The 14,501-nt window shown below is 43.8% G+C and overlaps 1 protein-coding gene across 1 annotated transcript in view; it reads left to right on the top strand.

Moving 5' to 3' along the window:
* LOC124606645 (juvenile hormone epoxide hydrolase 1-like) overlaps positions 1 to 13,803 on the top strand; it is a 109,117-nt gene extending 95,314 nt beyond the window's left edge. The window contains exons 5-6 of the mRNA XM_047138643.1: positions 6,452 to 6,686; positions 12,307 to 13,803. Of these exons, the coding sequence (XP_046994599.1) occupies positions 6,452 to 6,686; positions 12,307 to 12,502 (431 nt within the window). The 3' untranslated portion in view covers positions 12,503 to 13,803. The remainder of the gene's footprint in view (positions 1 to 6,451; positions 6,687 to 12,306) is intronic.
* The last annotated feature ends 698 nt before the right edge of the window (positions 13,804 to 14,501 follow it).

Here is a 14,501-nt window from a genome sequence, read left to right as displayed (position 1 = left end):
CAGTCAGTCATAACAGTGCAACGACACTTCAGACGAAGTTCAATAAAGATCCACCAACTGCTAATTCCATTCGGCGATGGTATGCGCAGTCTAAAGCTTCTGGATGCCTCTGTAAGGGGAAATCAACGGGTCGGCCTGCAGTGAGCGAAGAAACGGTTGAACGCGTGCGGGCAAATTTCACGATAAAGCAAGCAGGGAGCTAAACGTACCACAGCCGACGGTTTGGAAAATCTTACGGAAAAGGCTAAAGCAGAAGCCTTACCGTTTACAATTGCTACAAGCCCTGACACCCGATGACAAACGCTTTGAATTTTCGGCGCGGTTGCAACAGCTCATGGAAGAGGATGCGTTCAGTGCGAAACTTGTTTTCAGTGATGAAGCAACATTTTTTCTTAATGGTGAAATGAACAGACACAATGTGCGAATCTGGGCGGTAGAGAATCCTCACGCATTCGTGCAGCAAATTCGCAATTCACCAAAAGTAACGTGTTTTGTGCAATCTCACAGTTGAAAGTTTACGGCCCCTTTTTCTTCTGCGAAAAAAACGTTACAGGACACGTGTATCTGGACATGCTGGAAAATTGGCTCATGTCACAACTGGAGACCGACAGCGCCCACTCCATCTTTCAACAGGATGGTGCTCCACCGCACTTCCATCATGATGTTCGGCATTTCTTAAACAGGAGACTGGAAATCCGATGGATCGGTCGTGGTGGAGATCATGATCAGCAATTCATGTCATGGCCTCCACGCTCTCCCGACTTAACCCCATGCGATTTCTTTCTGTGGGGTTATGTGAAAGATTCAGTGTTTAAACCTCCTCTACCAAGAAACGTGCCAGAACTGCGAGCTCGCATCAACGATGCTTCCGAACTCATTGATGGGGACATGCTGCGCCGAGTGTGGGAGGAACTTGATTATCGGCTTGATGTCTGCCGAATCACTAAAGGGGCACATATCGAACATTTGTGAATGCCTAAAAAAACTTTTTGAGTTTTTGTATGTGTGTGCAAAGCATTGTAAAAATATCTCAAATAATAAAGTTATTGTAGAGCTGTGAAATCGCTTCAATAATTTGTAATAACCCTGTATTTGGGGTACTGTTGAACCGCGTGTAGTGCACGAAGAGCCATTGCACTCGCTGTATGTGACTGTGTGGTGAGGATTCACAAGCCCTTGGACAGCAAGTGATTCCTGCTTTGGAAGAGTGCAGCTGTGTGGATACCATTCATTTCATGCAAGGTGGGGCCACACCTCAAGTCGCTCGTCCAGTGAAAGATTTGCTTAATGCAACCTTCCACGAACGTGTTTTATGCAGAGGTTGGCATGGCCTGGTAGATCACCTGGTGTGACTCGGTGTGAATTTTGGCCCCTGGGATTCGTAGAAGAACGTGTTTACATGGGTCACGTTCGGTCTTTATCTGATCCAACGCCCAGTATACAGGAACACATTGCTCCGATTCCACCAGAAGTGCTGCGAGCAGTTGTCGATCACTTCGTTTCGCAATTGCAGGTCGTCGACGCCTTCGGTGTTCGTTTTGAACAAATTTTGTAAGCGGTGGTTAATAATGAAACCAACATTATGTCTTTCTCAATTGTTTGACCTTTTCTGTCCACATCCCGTTCCTAATCTATTTCACATGGAAAATTTTTTATACGTCTTTCTTGCATTCGCAGAGCGAAATTTCCACCTGGTGTCCACAACTGGAACTAATGTTTTTTTCCAACGTAAATCGATTCCGCATTAATGCGTTAGAATGTCTACTAAGCTTCATTGCCATACGATAGCTACAGTCCACACTGTAACTCTATGAGTAGCTTCACTTTAATTATAACCGCTCGGTACAAATACATTTCATCATTTGCGCTTACTAACGTAGCAGCACCTAGTAAATATTTTTCTTACCATGTGATGCTTGTTTTAAATACTACAACTGTACCTCACCCGCATTCTTATGAGTCCTCCCTCCCCTTTGCCCTCCCCCCTTTTATCTATTTCCACATATCATAGTAGTCTAGTAGTCTGCAACAGTACTCACTTGTGTACTGTTTTGGCCTCTCCATTCTTATACTTTTAACTTCTTAGTGTAATGTAATACAAGGTTAATTTTATCATAGCTCCTTCATGTATCGGTACGCACGAGGAAGCTTGCGCTGTCTAATGAGTATATGTTCCAAAACGCCGCGCATAAAAACGGGATCCTTGCGGGACTCGTACCTCGGGTTCTGTTGGCGATGGAAAGGTAGAGTTAAATGTTTTGGATAGCCCTTGGGGTTGGGATCATTTGTATACTTAATAGAAGGATCGTCTTAGGGCCACTATCCTACAGTAAAGATTCGAAATATGAATGTTGCACTCTTCCTCCTCTTAGAAAATGTTTTTATTTTTATTTTTTGCGGTTGATGTGGTCTAAGGTAGAGACAGCATTAGTCCACGGGCCGTGCCTTAGAAAACCCCCAAAAAAAGAATTTTTACAATTTATTCGTACCCAATCCGAGCCACGTATTCCGAGGCAGCTATGCACAACAAATCGCTTAAATTCGTAAGATCCCGATGTCGAATAATCTTGACAATTTTACCGATGTCTTTATCTGTTTCCAAGCTAAAGAGGTTCAGAGTTACCTTACACGTACACATAAAATAAGCACACAAAATCCGGTGTGAGTCGAAATCTAAATAATAAATAACCGCGGAAAATTGCTCAAATTTCAACGTTATACTTATCTAGAAGTGACATCTTTCCGTTATCAAAAATATTTTTCCGCTATCGAGAAACACCCCAAAAACATAGTTTTTGGGTACCAAAACCGAGCCGCTGATTTCATAATGGCTACGCACAGCAAATGGGTGTAATTTTTACGATATATTCCTAAGACCCCGATCTCTAACAACGTTGAAAATTTTCTTGATATCTTTGTCCGTTTCCGTGATATATAGGCTCAAAGGAACCCTACTTGTACGCGTAAAATACGCACGTAAAATACGGTGTGAGGAGAAAACGCAGCTTATAAAATGACATAGCACGGAGAAAAATGCTGGAAAGTGCCTGTTATTGTCACAAGGGTTCCGGGACGCCCATGTTGCAGTACTGAAGTACAAATAAAATTTTTGTGCTTGTAGTATCCGGTCTGTGGTGTAAAATTAGTTTTGCGTTATTTCAGTTTCACGTAACCAAACAATCTGAATTTTACTGACCGATGATGTTCTCATGTAAGTGACATGCTCTGCCGTGGCATGGAAAAGAAGGGAACCAGAGGGAAAAAGCTCCTATCGGAGGATAAAAAAGGAGAATATGCTCATGTTTACTGAAAGACTGACTTAAAAGTGTGATACCAGCTGCCTCATTCTACCTTCCTCAGCAGCTTTAAAAATTTTCCGAAAAATTTTGGCATACGAACATATTCGCGCCTTTTTACGCTGATATGGAAACAGTCGCAGAGGGAAAGAGAGAGAAAAGTCATAAATACTATAAGATAGAAGACAGTAATTGCGATGTAGAAAGAGCGAAGTTGACAATGGTAGTGTGAGAGAAAGAAAGGGACACAGCGACAGTGGAATATAGCTGACAGTGACAAAACAGTACTACGAAAAGAGTAAAGAAGACAGTGTCAGTGAGACATGATAAAAGAGAAGGAGAAATTGGAAGTGAGTGAGAGCTAGTGATGATGAGATACAGCCTATGACAATGACAACGAGGAGGAAGAGATATTGACAGTGAGAAGAGACAGCAGCAGTGGGAAGGAATGAATGAGGTAGCAACAGTAAGATAATGCAAGAGGAAGACAGCGACAACGAGAGGAGACAGTGACTCTGACACGGAGACAGTGACAGTTACTTAAACACAAGGATAGAATGACATTGAGTTGAACTGAACGAGTGAGTGAGAATGGGTAAGTGGGAGTAGATGAGTACGAGAGACTTACGCAGTGTTTTAGTGACGAGTTACGATTAGTGGTGCTCGTGGGAATGAGAAGCGAGCTGGATGTCAAAAAGAGCGCGAGTTTGTTCGCATCCCAAAATTTTTGGGAAAATATTTAAGGGCGCTGACGAAGGTAGAATGAGGCAGGTGGTACCCCACTTTTCAGTCAGATTCCCTTAAACAGGAACATATTCGTCTTATTGTGTTTGTTTCAACATGCTTGTGTTTCTCTTATTAAACCACAGTCGTAAAAGGTCACACATCAATGGAAAAACGATCTTTCTACTGCTATAAACTTTCACTGGTGTTATGTGGTACATCTGTTTAGTCCTACGTTGTCTGAGGATAGCCGAAAACTATATCATATCGAACTATAAAATATATATTATTGTGGAACACCAATAATGTGTATTTCAGTTTTTAATATATCTATGTTGCTCCAAGTTCAAATGTTCAAAATGTGTGTAAATTCCTAAGGGACCAAACTGCTTACTACTTAAACTGACTTATTCTAAGAACAACACTCACATCCATGCCTGAGGGAGGATTCGAACCTCTGGCGGGAGGTGCCGCGCGCCTTGCTCCAACTACCGCTGGAATATTTAATAAATGTTATTAATTTTTCAAAGAGATTGGTCCTAATTCTAGTTGCTTAAAATTTGGATTGTCTTCATCGTATCAGTCTGCTTCCTCAAATGAACTATTTGATCCTGTTTCTGCTAACAAATGTAGAAAAAAGAAATATTAAACATACATGCAGTATGTGAATTATCAGTCATATTATAATCATTCGGCTTCATTTCTGTAGTACGAGGTGCATTCAAGTTCTAAGGCCTCCGATATTTTTTCTCCGGACTGGAAAGAGATAGAAACATGTGCATTGTTTTAAAAAGAGGCCGCGTTCATTGTCAATACGTCCCAGAGATGGCAGCACTGTACGGCAGATGGAATTTTACTGCCAGCGGCGAGAATAAGAGCTGTTTTAAATACTTAAAATGGCGACGTTTTCCTTACTTGAACAACGTGCAATCATTCGTTTTCTGAATTTGCGTGGTGTGAAACCAATTGAAATTCATCGACAGTTGAAGGAGACATGTGGTGATGGAGTTATGGATGTGTCGAAAGTGGGTTCGTGGGTGCAACAGTTTAATGAAGGCGGAACATCGTGTGACAACAAACCGAAACAACCTCGGGCTTGCAGAAGCCGGTCTGACGACATGATCGAGAAAGTGGAGAGAATTGTTTTGGGGGATCGCCGAATGACTGTTGAAGAGATCGCCTCCAGAGTTGGCATTTCTGTGGGTTCTGTGCACACAATCCTGCATGACGACCTGAAAATGCGAAAAGTGTCATCCAGGTGGGTGCCACGAATGCTGACAGACGACCACATGGCTGCCTGTGTGGTATGTTGCCAAGCAATGTTGATGTGCAACGACAGCATGAATGGGACTTTCTTTTCGTCGGTTGTGACAATGGATGAGAAGTGGACGCCATTTTTCAATCCAGAAACAAAGCGCCAGTCAGCTCAATGGAAGCACACAGATTCACCGCCACCAAAACAATTTCGGGTAACCGCCAGTGCTGAAAAAATGATGGTGTCCATGTTCTGGGACAGCGAGGGCGTAATCCTTACCCATTGCGTTCCAAAGGGCACTACGGTAACAGGTGTATCCTACGAAAATGTTTTGAAGAACAAATTCCTTCCTGCACCGCAACAAATTCCTTCCTGCACCGCAACAAAAACGTCCGGGAAGGGCTGCGCGTGTGCCGTTTCACCAAGACAACACACCCGCATATCGAGCAAACGTTACGCAACAGTTTCTTCTTGATAACAACTTTGAAGTGATTCCTCATGCTCCCTACTCACCTGACCTGGCTCCTAGTGACTTTTGGCTTTTTCCAACAATGAAAGACACTCTCCGTGGCCGCACATTCACTAGCCGTGCTGCTATTGCCTCAGCGATTTTCTAGTGGTCAAAACAGACTCCTAAAGAAGCCTTCGCCGCTGCCATGGAATCATGGCGTCAGCGTTGTGAAAAATGTGTACGTCTGCAGGGCGATTACGTCTAGAAGTAACGCCAGTTTCATCGATTTCGGGTGAGTAGTTAATTAGAAAAAAAATCGGAGGCCTTAGAACTTGAATGCACCTCGTATGTTGTGCAGTGGTTGGGTTTCCTGCCTGTCGTTTCAATCCGCTCCACATAATTTTAATTAAATTGTTGGCGTTTCTAAGATATGTCTTGATGTGCATATTCATGTACCGTGAAAATACTTTTCTGAATATATTGCATTATTTGTTGCTGATAGCCAGTAATACAGTATCTCTATTATCCTGAGAATTACAGTATGTAAATTTCCTTTGCCACTGTCAAGATATTTGCGTTCATTTGTTATTTGGCTTTTTGTCTCTGTTTTCTTTTTTCTTTAATTTCACTTTCTTTATTTATTTGCTCTACTTTGATTTTCCACCGCTGTCGTTATCCTGTTCTTTCCATATTTTACCGCCCACTCAAAATTCGTGGTGTCCCCAGGGATTGTACTGCAGACTACGCCTGTTGGCCTGGCCGCCTACATCCTGGAGAAATTCTCCACCTGGACAGACCCATCTTGGAAGACTCTACCCGATGGAGGTCTGACGAAGAAGTACGACCTGACGGACCTGCTGGATAACGTTATGATCTACTGGGTCACCAATTCAATTAACACCGCCGTAAGATTGTACTCTGAATTCTATGGGAAAGCAGCAAGAGTCGGCCGAAAGAGAGTGTGAGTATTGCTATTACCCTTTTGTGAAGCACCTTAAGGCAGAAAATCATTCGTCTACGTTGTGCTTGTACGTATCCAAACTCGAACCTACGATTTTCCAAATACAGGGTGACACGGAATAACGAGAATGTTTGAAATGAGTAGTGGCATCCATGGGTAGGCGGCAGCACTGCGGGTTCGTGACAGTTAGCGAGTAAACAGTCCGACATTTCAGTAATCATGGACCAGTGGAACGGACAACACCGTGCGTTAGCCATACGAATGTTTTATTAAAAAAATGATAGTTTGGTAGCGGCGCAGAGGTAATTTCGACGTTTTTATAATTTAGGACGTCATGATGCCGTTCCGTCCACACACGCGATAAAATGTTGGGTTAATAACTTTGAAGAGACTGGATTTGCCCTCAAGAAGAAACCAACAGGACGACCAAGAAATGTGTATTCTCCAGCGAACATTGATGTTGTACGTGAGTCTGTCTTACGGAGCCCACGGCGTTCAATTCGTAAGCAAGCGGCAGTGGTTGGAATGTCGCCGGAGAGTGTTGGCAGAATTCTTCATCTTCATTTAAAATTTCATCCATACAAACAACTGAAGGACAACGATTACCGGTTACGATTAGGATTCTGTCAACAAATGATAAAATTAAACAATGACGATGAATTTCTACACAAGTCGTAGATCTCAGATGAGGCACATTTTCATCCCACAGGTTATGTGAATAAACAGAACTATCGTTCCTGGGCAAACACAAATCCTAATGACGTTCATGAGCGCCCTTTACATGCTAGTAAAGAGACAGTATGATGTGGCGTTTCATCACATGGGATTGTCGGACCGTATTTTTTCGCAAATGGACAGAGAAACACAATAAATGTCAACGCCGATCGTTACACCTGCATTGAACGACTTTCCAAACGCTGAAGAAGCCGGGTTTCAAAAGGACGGAGCGACATTACACACTGCACGGCAACCAATGACATATGTGCGAGGATTGTTTGGCAACCGTGCGATCTCAAGATTCGGTAACATTCCCTGGCCAGCTAGATCGCCAGATTTATCCGTTTGTCATTTTTTCTTGTGGAGGTACCTCAAGAGCAAAATCTACACGACTCGACCAAGAATCCTGGATGAGTTAAAACAAAGAATTCTGGGTTAAATCCACAGCCTCCCGGCTGAGATGTTGCAGCGGTCAATGAGGAATCTCAACAGAAGATTTCACGAATGTATTCGTACAGGAGGACGGCATTTAAGGACGTAATTTCTAAAAAATGATAAATGTCATCAATGTTTCGTAAATGGCAAAGTTGTAAGGTTTCAATTACCATGAATGAAATTTCTTTCCTTCATGGCTTCTAGTTTTAATTGGAATGTGGAAATGTTCCCGTATTTCTGTGTCACCCTGTGTGATTTGTCCATAAGGACAGCTGTAAGCACACGAGTTTTGGCAGAAGGCTGATCCCTTTTCCTAAGACCGTTTGAAAGTGTAGTTTGTGACAGAGAACAAAGGTACTTTGAGAAACTAAAGTCTTAACGGAATCTACGTTTGGTTCCGAATAGACTTCTCTACAAATGTTAGTTCTTGCCAAACGTGTTTCTGAAGCTAAAAACGAGATGTATATTCTGGTTAGCCAAGGCCCTTGATTGTACAGGGGATGACATTCTTTTAGGAAAGCTGCAATTTTGTGACACAGATTATGTCTCTCATACGTGTGTCGAGTCCTGTTTACGTAACAGGAAATGTAGAGTCCAATTAACGGGAAGCACAGCAGTAATAATGTAAAACTCAAAACTGAGGAACGTCAAGTATGGCTTTCTTCAGACACCTTTACTTGGCCCATTTCTGTTCTTTGTCGATACAGAACGGCTATTTTCAAGTGCAGATTACGCGCTCTTGCTAACTACGGAGCTATTTAGATTTCACACACTTCAGACGCAATAATAGTAGAATTGGCTTATGATATGTTCAACACAAGAATGACTCTTGATCTTGCAGTCAAAGAATATGGAAGTTCAAATGATTAACAACTAGTAGTAACTCGTTAGATTAAATGAAACTCCGTCGATGAAATCTGTGAAAGTCGGATAAAAATTTAAAAGGAAATGTACATACGAGCTGATCACCAGTTTTGTTAATCTTGAGTATCTCACTGTTCTGACATGCAGACAAGTGTGCTATGTTGTTGTTGTTGTTGTTGTTGTGCCGCTCTTTATTCCGAAGACTGGTTTAGTGCAGCACTCCATGCTGCTCTACCCTGTGCAAGCCGCTTCATCTCCGAATAACTACTGCAGCCTACCTGCTTCTGAATCTGCTTACTGTATTCATCTCTTGGTCTCCCTCTACAATTTTCACCCCCCACCCTTCACACTTCCCTTCAATACTAAATTTCTTATACCTTTCTGTCTCAGAATGTGTTCTACCTACCGATCCCTTCTTTTAGTCAAGTTGTGCCACAAATTTCTCCCCAGATCTGATCAGTACCTCCTCATTAATTACGCTATCAACATTCTTCTGTAGCACCATATTTCAAACTGTTTTCCAGCTATGTTTCACTCCCACGCATGGGTACATTCCAGACAGATATCTTCAGAAGACTTCCGAACAACTTAATTCTATACTCGATGTTAGCAAATTTCTCTTCCTCAGAATCGCTTTCCGTACCATTGCCAGTTTACATTTTATATCCCGCCGCTCTCTTTTTTGGTTTTAGGAACCAAACGAAGAACACTTCTGGCAGCACCGTCACTGGCAAGTCGCTTGGTTTTTCTCGCACAAAGCCCTGATTGGCTCACTTCAGCGCTAATTAACACAGAAACTGTGGAATGTGTCGAATTCTTTTCTTAAGAATTGTTTCTCTGCAGGACAATTTGCAACACCCTTAGAAGCTTTTCAAACTGCCTCTGGCCACCCAGTATATGGGGAATCCCACTCAGCTCTGAAACCTCACATATTTCCGAAAAGGAACAAAGTGTGAAAAATGCAATTGGCCAGTAATGCACCTATGTGAAGAGCTCACACAATGGGCAGTGTTGCATAACCAATAAATATCAACGAACATCAATTTCAGCACATATTTAGGTTTTCTAAATGCATATGGCTATTTTTTCATACAGAAATGAAAACCAGAGGTACAGTTAAAGATGGCAGACTTGGTTTCACTGTTGTAATCCTCATACACTGTGAAATATTAGACTTTAAAGGTTGGCAACGGCGCCTCTGTTTCTGCGTAATGCGCAGAATGAGAAACGCGAAAAAGCCGCCATCCAAGCTTAAATACACTCCTGGAAATTGAAATAAGAACACCGTGAATTCATTGTCCCAGGAAGGGGAAACTTTATTGACACATTCCTGGGGTCAGATACATCACATGATCACACTGACAGAACCACAGCCACATAGACACAGGCAACAGAGCATGCACAATGTCGGCACTACTACAGTGTATATCCACCTTTCGCAGCAATGCAGGCTGTTATTCTCCCATGGAGACGATCGTAGAGATGCTGGATGTAGTCCTGTGGAACGGCTTGCCATGCCATTTCCACCTGGCGCCTCAGTTGGACCAGCGTTCGTGCTGGACGTGCAGACCGCGTGAGACGACGCTTCATCCAGTCCCAAACATGCTCAATGGGGGACAGATCCGGAGAACTTGCTGGCCAGGGTAGTTGACTTACACCTTCTAGAGCACGTTGGGTGGTACGGGATACATGCGGACGTGCATTGTCCTGTTGGAACAGCAAGTTCCCTTGCCGGTCTAGGAATGGTAGAACGATGGGTTCGATGACGGTTTGGATGTACCGTGCACTATTCAGTGTCCCCTCGACGATCACCAGTGGTGTACGGCCAGTGTAGGAGATCACTCCCCACACCATGATGCTGGGTGTTGGCCCTGTGTGCCTCAGTCGTATGCAGTCCTGATTGTGGCGCTCACCTGCACGGCGCCAAACACGCATACGACCATCATTGGCACCAAGGCAGAAGCGACTCTCATCGCTGAAGACGACACGTCTCCATTCGTCCCTCCATTCACGCCTGTCGCGACACCACTGGAGGCGGGCTGCACGATGTTGGGGCGTGAGCGGAAGACGGCCTAACGGTGTGCGGGACCGTAGCCCAGCTTCATGGAGACGGTTGCGAATGGTCCTCGCCGATACCCCAGGAGCAACAGTGTCCCTAATTTGCTGGGAAGTGGCGGTGCGGTCCCCTACGGCACTGTGTAGGATCCTACGGTCTTGGCGTGCATCCGTGCGTCGCTGCGGTCCGGTCCCAGGTCGACGGGCACGTGCACCTTCCGCCGACCACTGGCGACAACATCGATGTACTGTGGAGACCTCACGCCCCACGTGTTGAGCAATTCGGCGGTACGTCCACCCGGCCTCCAGCATGCCCACTATACGCCCTCGCTCAAAGTCCGTCAACTGCACATACGGTTCACGTCCACGCTGTCGCGGCATGCTACCAGTGTTAAAGACTGCGATGGAGCTCCGTATGCCACGGCAAACTGGCTGACACTGACGGCGGCGGTGCACAAATGCTGCGCAGCTAGCGCCATTCGACGGCCAACACCGCGGTTCCTGGTGTGTCCGCTGTGCCGTGCGTGTGATCATTGCTTGTACAGCCCTCTCGCAGTGTCAGGAGCAAGTATGGTGGGTCTGACACACCGGTGTCAATGTGTTCTTTTTTCCATTTCCAGGAGTGTATTTCCGAGCGTTATTAAGCATCAAAATTCTGTACTCGGTTGAGGCATTCGCCGGTATCTCAGCACCAATAACTTCTGTTAATTGGTATATTCCAATGTAAATTGTTTGAAAAAAGTAAAGCAACGTAAAAAAACAGCGTAGCTTAATCTGGTTGTAACCAATAGACCACTGGCTCGAATCTTGCCAGTCGGATTCTTCTCATTTACTTTTTTTTAAATTCTATATTTAATAACGACTGTAACTAATTTAACAGATATAAATTCAGCTTTTTAACAGAAATAGCATCTTTTTGAAATTACTGTTTGTGCTAACATAGATTAAAATTTGATACAGACTCGCGAAATGCCTTTTTGTTAAATGCATACATCAGTAATACTGTTGAGTCTCTAAAAATAGAAAGTAATTAATTTTCTATTTGATGTTTCTTATTTTTTTATACCAAATTTTAATTTACTTTCAATTTGCATGCAAGCAGTAATGAAAAAAATTATTTTTATTTAAAATTATGATTCCTCTTTATTAATTAACATTTCCATTTGTTAATAAACATTGAACTCAAGTAACAATGAATGTTGCTAATGAAATTCGAACCAAAGACCTTGATGTTACAATCTGATTAAGCTAAAGAGTTTTTCTCAGCTTCCGACGAATTCCATTACTAATTATGAAATTTTAACAGAGCTGGGAAATCTTCTAATCCTGAAAGGCGGTTTTCTCGAGTTTTTTTAGTACTGCTGTAGGAAGTTGACAGCGTACACTGACCTTGAAATTCCAAAGTATGAAGGAAATGAGAAAGGGACATTGTTTAACTCCCCTTGTTAATACTGAAGCATTTCTATTTGCGTCCTCTAATGATCGTTTGCGGTGAGCGTATTAGTGTCCAATACTGGGTTGACAGCCTGCGTGTACTCTTGTGTTCCAGCATCGAGAAGTACCCGCCGACAGCCGTGGCGCAGTTCGAGAACGACCTCTTATTCACCCCCGAGTCGATGGCTCATGATGCCCACCCCAACCTGGTACGCTACAACGTCTTCAAGGGTGGACTTTTCGCGGCATTCGAGGAACCCAAAGTGCTGGCTGATGACGTGTGGGACTTCATCAAGTCGATACACATATAGTGTGTGTGTGTGTGTGTGTGTGTGTGTGTATGGGTTATGTGTGGCTGGAGTGTGGGAATAAATATCAGCCGATGTACACTATCTGATCATAAGTGTATGGACATCTATTACGGGACGATTATATGGGGTTGTCCAACCTTCGCTCTTATGACGGCAAACTCTGTTGGGGACACTTTCAATGAGGTGTCTGAATGTCTGCTGAGGACAGGCAGTCCATTAATCCTCAAGATCCGAAACCAGAGACGGCAGTGATGTTGGATGCTGCAGTCTGGAGCGAAGTAGTTCTAACTCGCCCCAAAGGTGTTCCCTTGGGTTCAGATTGGGACTCTGGGGAGGCTAGTCCATTTCGGTTATGTCGACGTCCACAAACCATTGCCTCACAGCTGCTGTTCTATGATGGGGTCCATTGTAGTGCAGATAGAGACAATCGTCCTCTCGGAACTGCTCCTCTACTGTACACACTACGCAGTGCTTTAAAATGTGCCCATATCCTTCCGCATTTAGCGTTTTCTTAAACACAGTAAGTGGATTACATCCTAACCTCAAAAAACAAGCCCACACCTTAACATCAGATAGTCCATACTCCACTGTTAGCACTACATATGATACACAGTAATATTCTGCAGGCATTCTTCAAAGTCAAGCCCAGCAATCGAACTGCCACAGGGCGAAGTGTCATTGACCATCCCAAAATACTCGTTTCCAATCTACCACTGTCTGCTGGCGTTACTCTTTGCACCATATTGTGTTGCTTACCGCTGACTGCTGAAATGTATGACTTGTGAGGAGCTGCTCGGCCATGATATGCCAATATTTTTAACTCTCTGTGCACAGTCATTGAACTAGCTAGAGTGCTGATAGCACTTTGGAACTCTCAAGTTATTCCTTCTGCTGATTTCATGCCATTCACAATTATCCGTGTCTGTCAGTAAAAGAGATCAATTAGGTCTTAGTTTAGCTGTGGTTGTTCCATTGCATTTGCACTTCGCAGTCACAAAACCAGCAGTCGAGATCGGCAGCTTTAGAAGAGTTGACATGTGCATGATGGATTTGTTACCCAACTGACATCGAATGACTGGTCCACATCCGAAGTCACACAGCCGTGCTGACTGACCCAGTCTACTGTCATTGCTTCTCTACTTTCTTTCTGGTGGGTCCGCTTCTCGTGACGTCTAGCAGTCAATTCCGTATTACGTAGGTGGTCTGGATACTTTTGATCAGATAGTGTACACCTTGGAAGGCGCCTGCTGTAAATTATGAATTTAAATGTACTCACCGTAATAAAATATTTCCCTTTTTAAGTGGATTGTGTCTGACGCTTTTTGCTTCCCTCCTACCTTTGTTCATATTGCTGGCCATTGAAACTGCAGCACCAGGAAGGGCAACAAGCAACTAAATTTTTCTTAATGTGCCTCTTCAGCACAGTAGGAATAATGAGTGATTAAATTTATAGATGGTTTGGAGATGGAGGGTACGAAACATAGTACACAGAGACGGCCCCTCTGGCAACAATAACAGCTCCAACCCAGCTCTGCATCGAGTTGAACTGAGATTGGGTGACAGATACCGGTAAGTCTATGGATACTGTTTCATCTCTGTCCCACAGTTCGTCAATTGTCGTGACTGCTGAGTGGAGAGGTACCAGCGTCTCGGAAACTCATGAGCACGATCTTGATAATGGTCTGGGTGGAGCAATGGTCAGATACCATCTGTGTTGAGGTAGGTCAGGACAGCATGGGCTACATGTGGTCTCGCTTTACCTTGTAGAAAGATAACGTTACAGAGGCCTCTGAAATGGGGCACAACCACTAGCCTTACCACAACACATATGTGACCCCTGTGGTCCATATTACTGACTATACGAACTATAGGTGATTTGTTGTGTACCCAGCGGCATCTCATACCACTGCACCAGGAGCAGGGGCCATGTGATGACAACGAATGCAGCCTGGAAATATTCGTTTCCCTCGGGACCAAATATAGATACCGTACACTAATC

This window comes from Schistocerca americana, chromosome 3, assembly GCF_021461395.2.
Source record: "Schistocerca americana isolate TAMUIC-IGC-003095 chromosome 3, iqSchAmer2.1, whole genome shotgun sequence".
NCBI lineage: Eukaryota > Metazoa > Arthropoda > Insecta > Orthoptera > Acrididae > Schistocerca > Schistocerca americana.
This window is presented reverse-complemented; position numbering and strand designations above follow the sequence as displayed.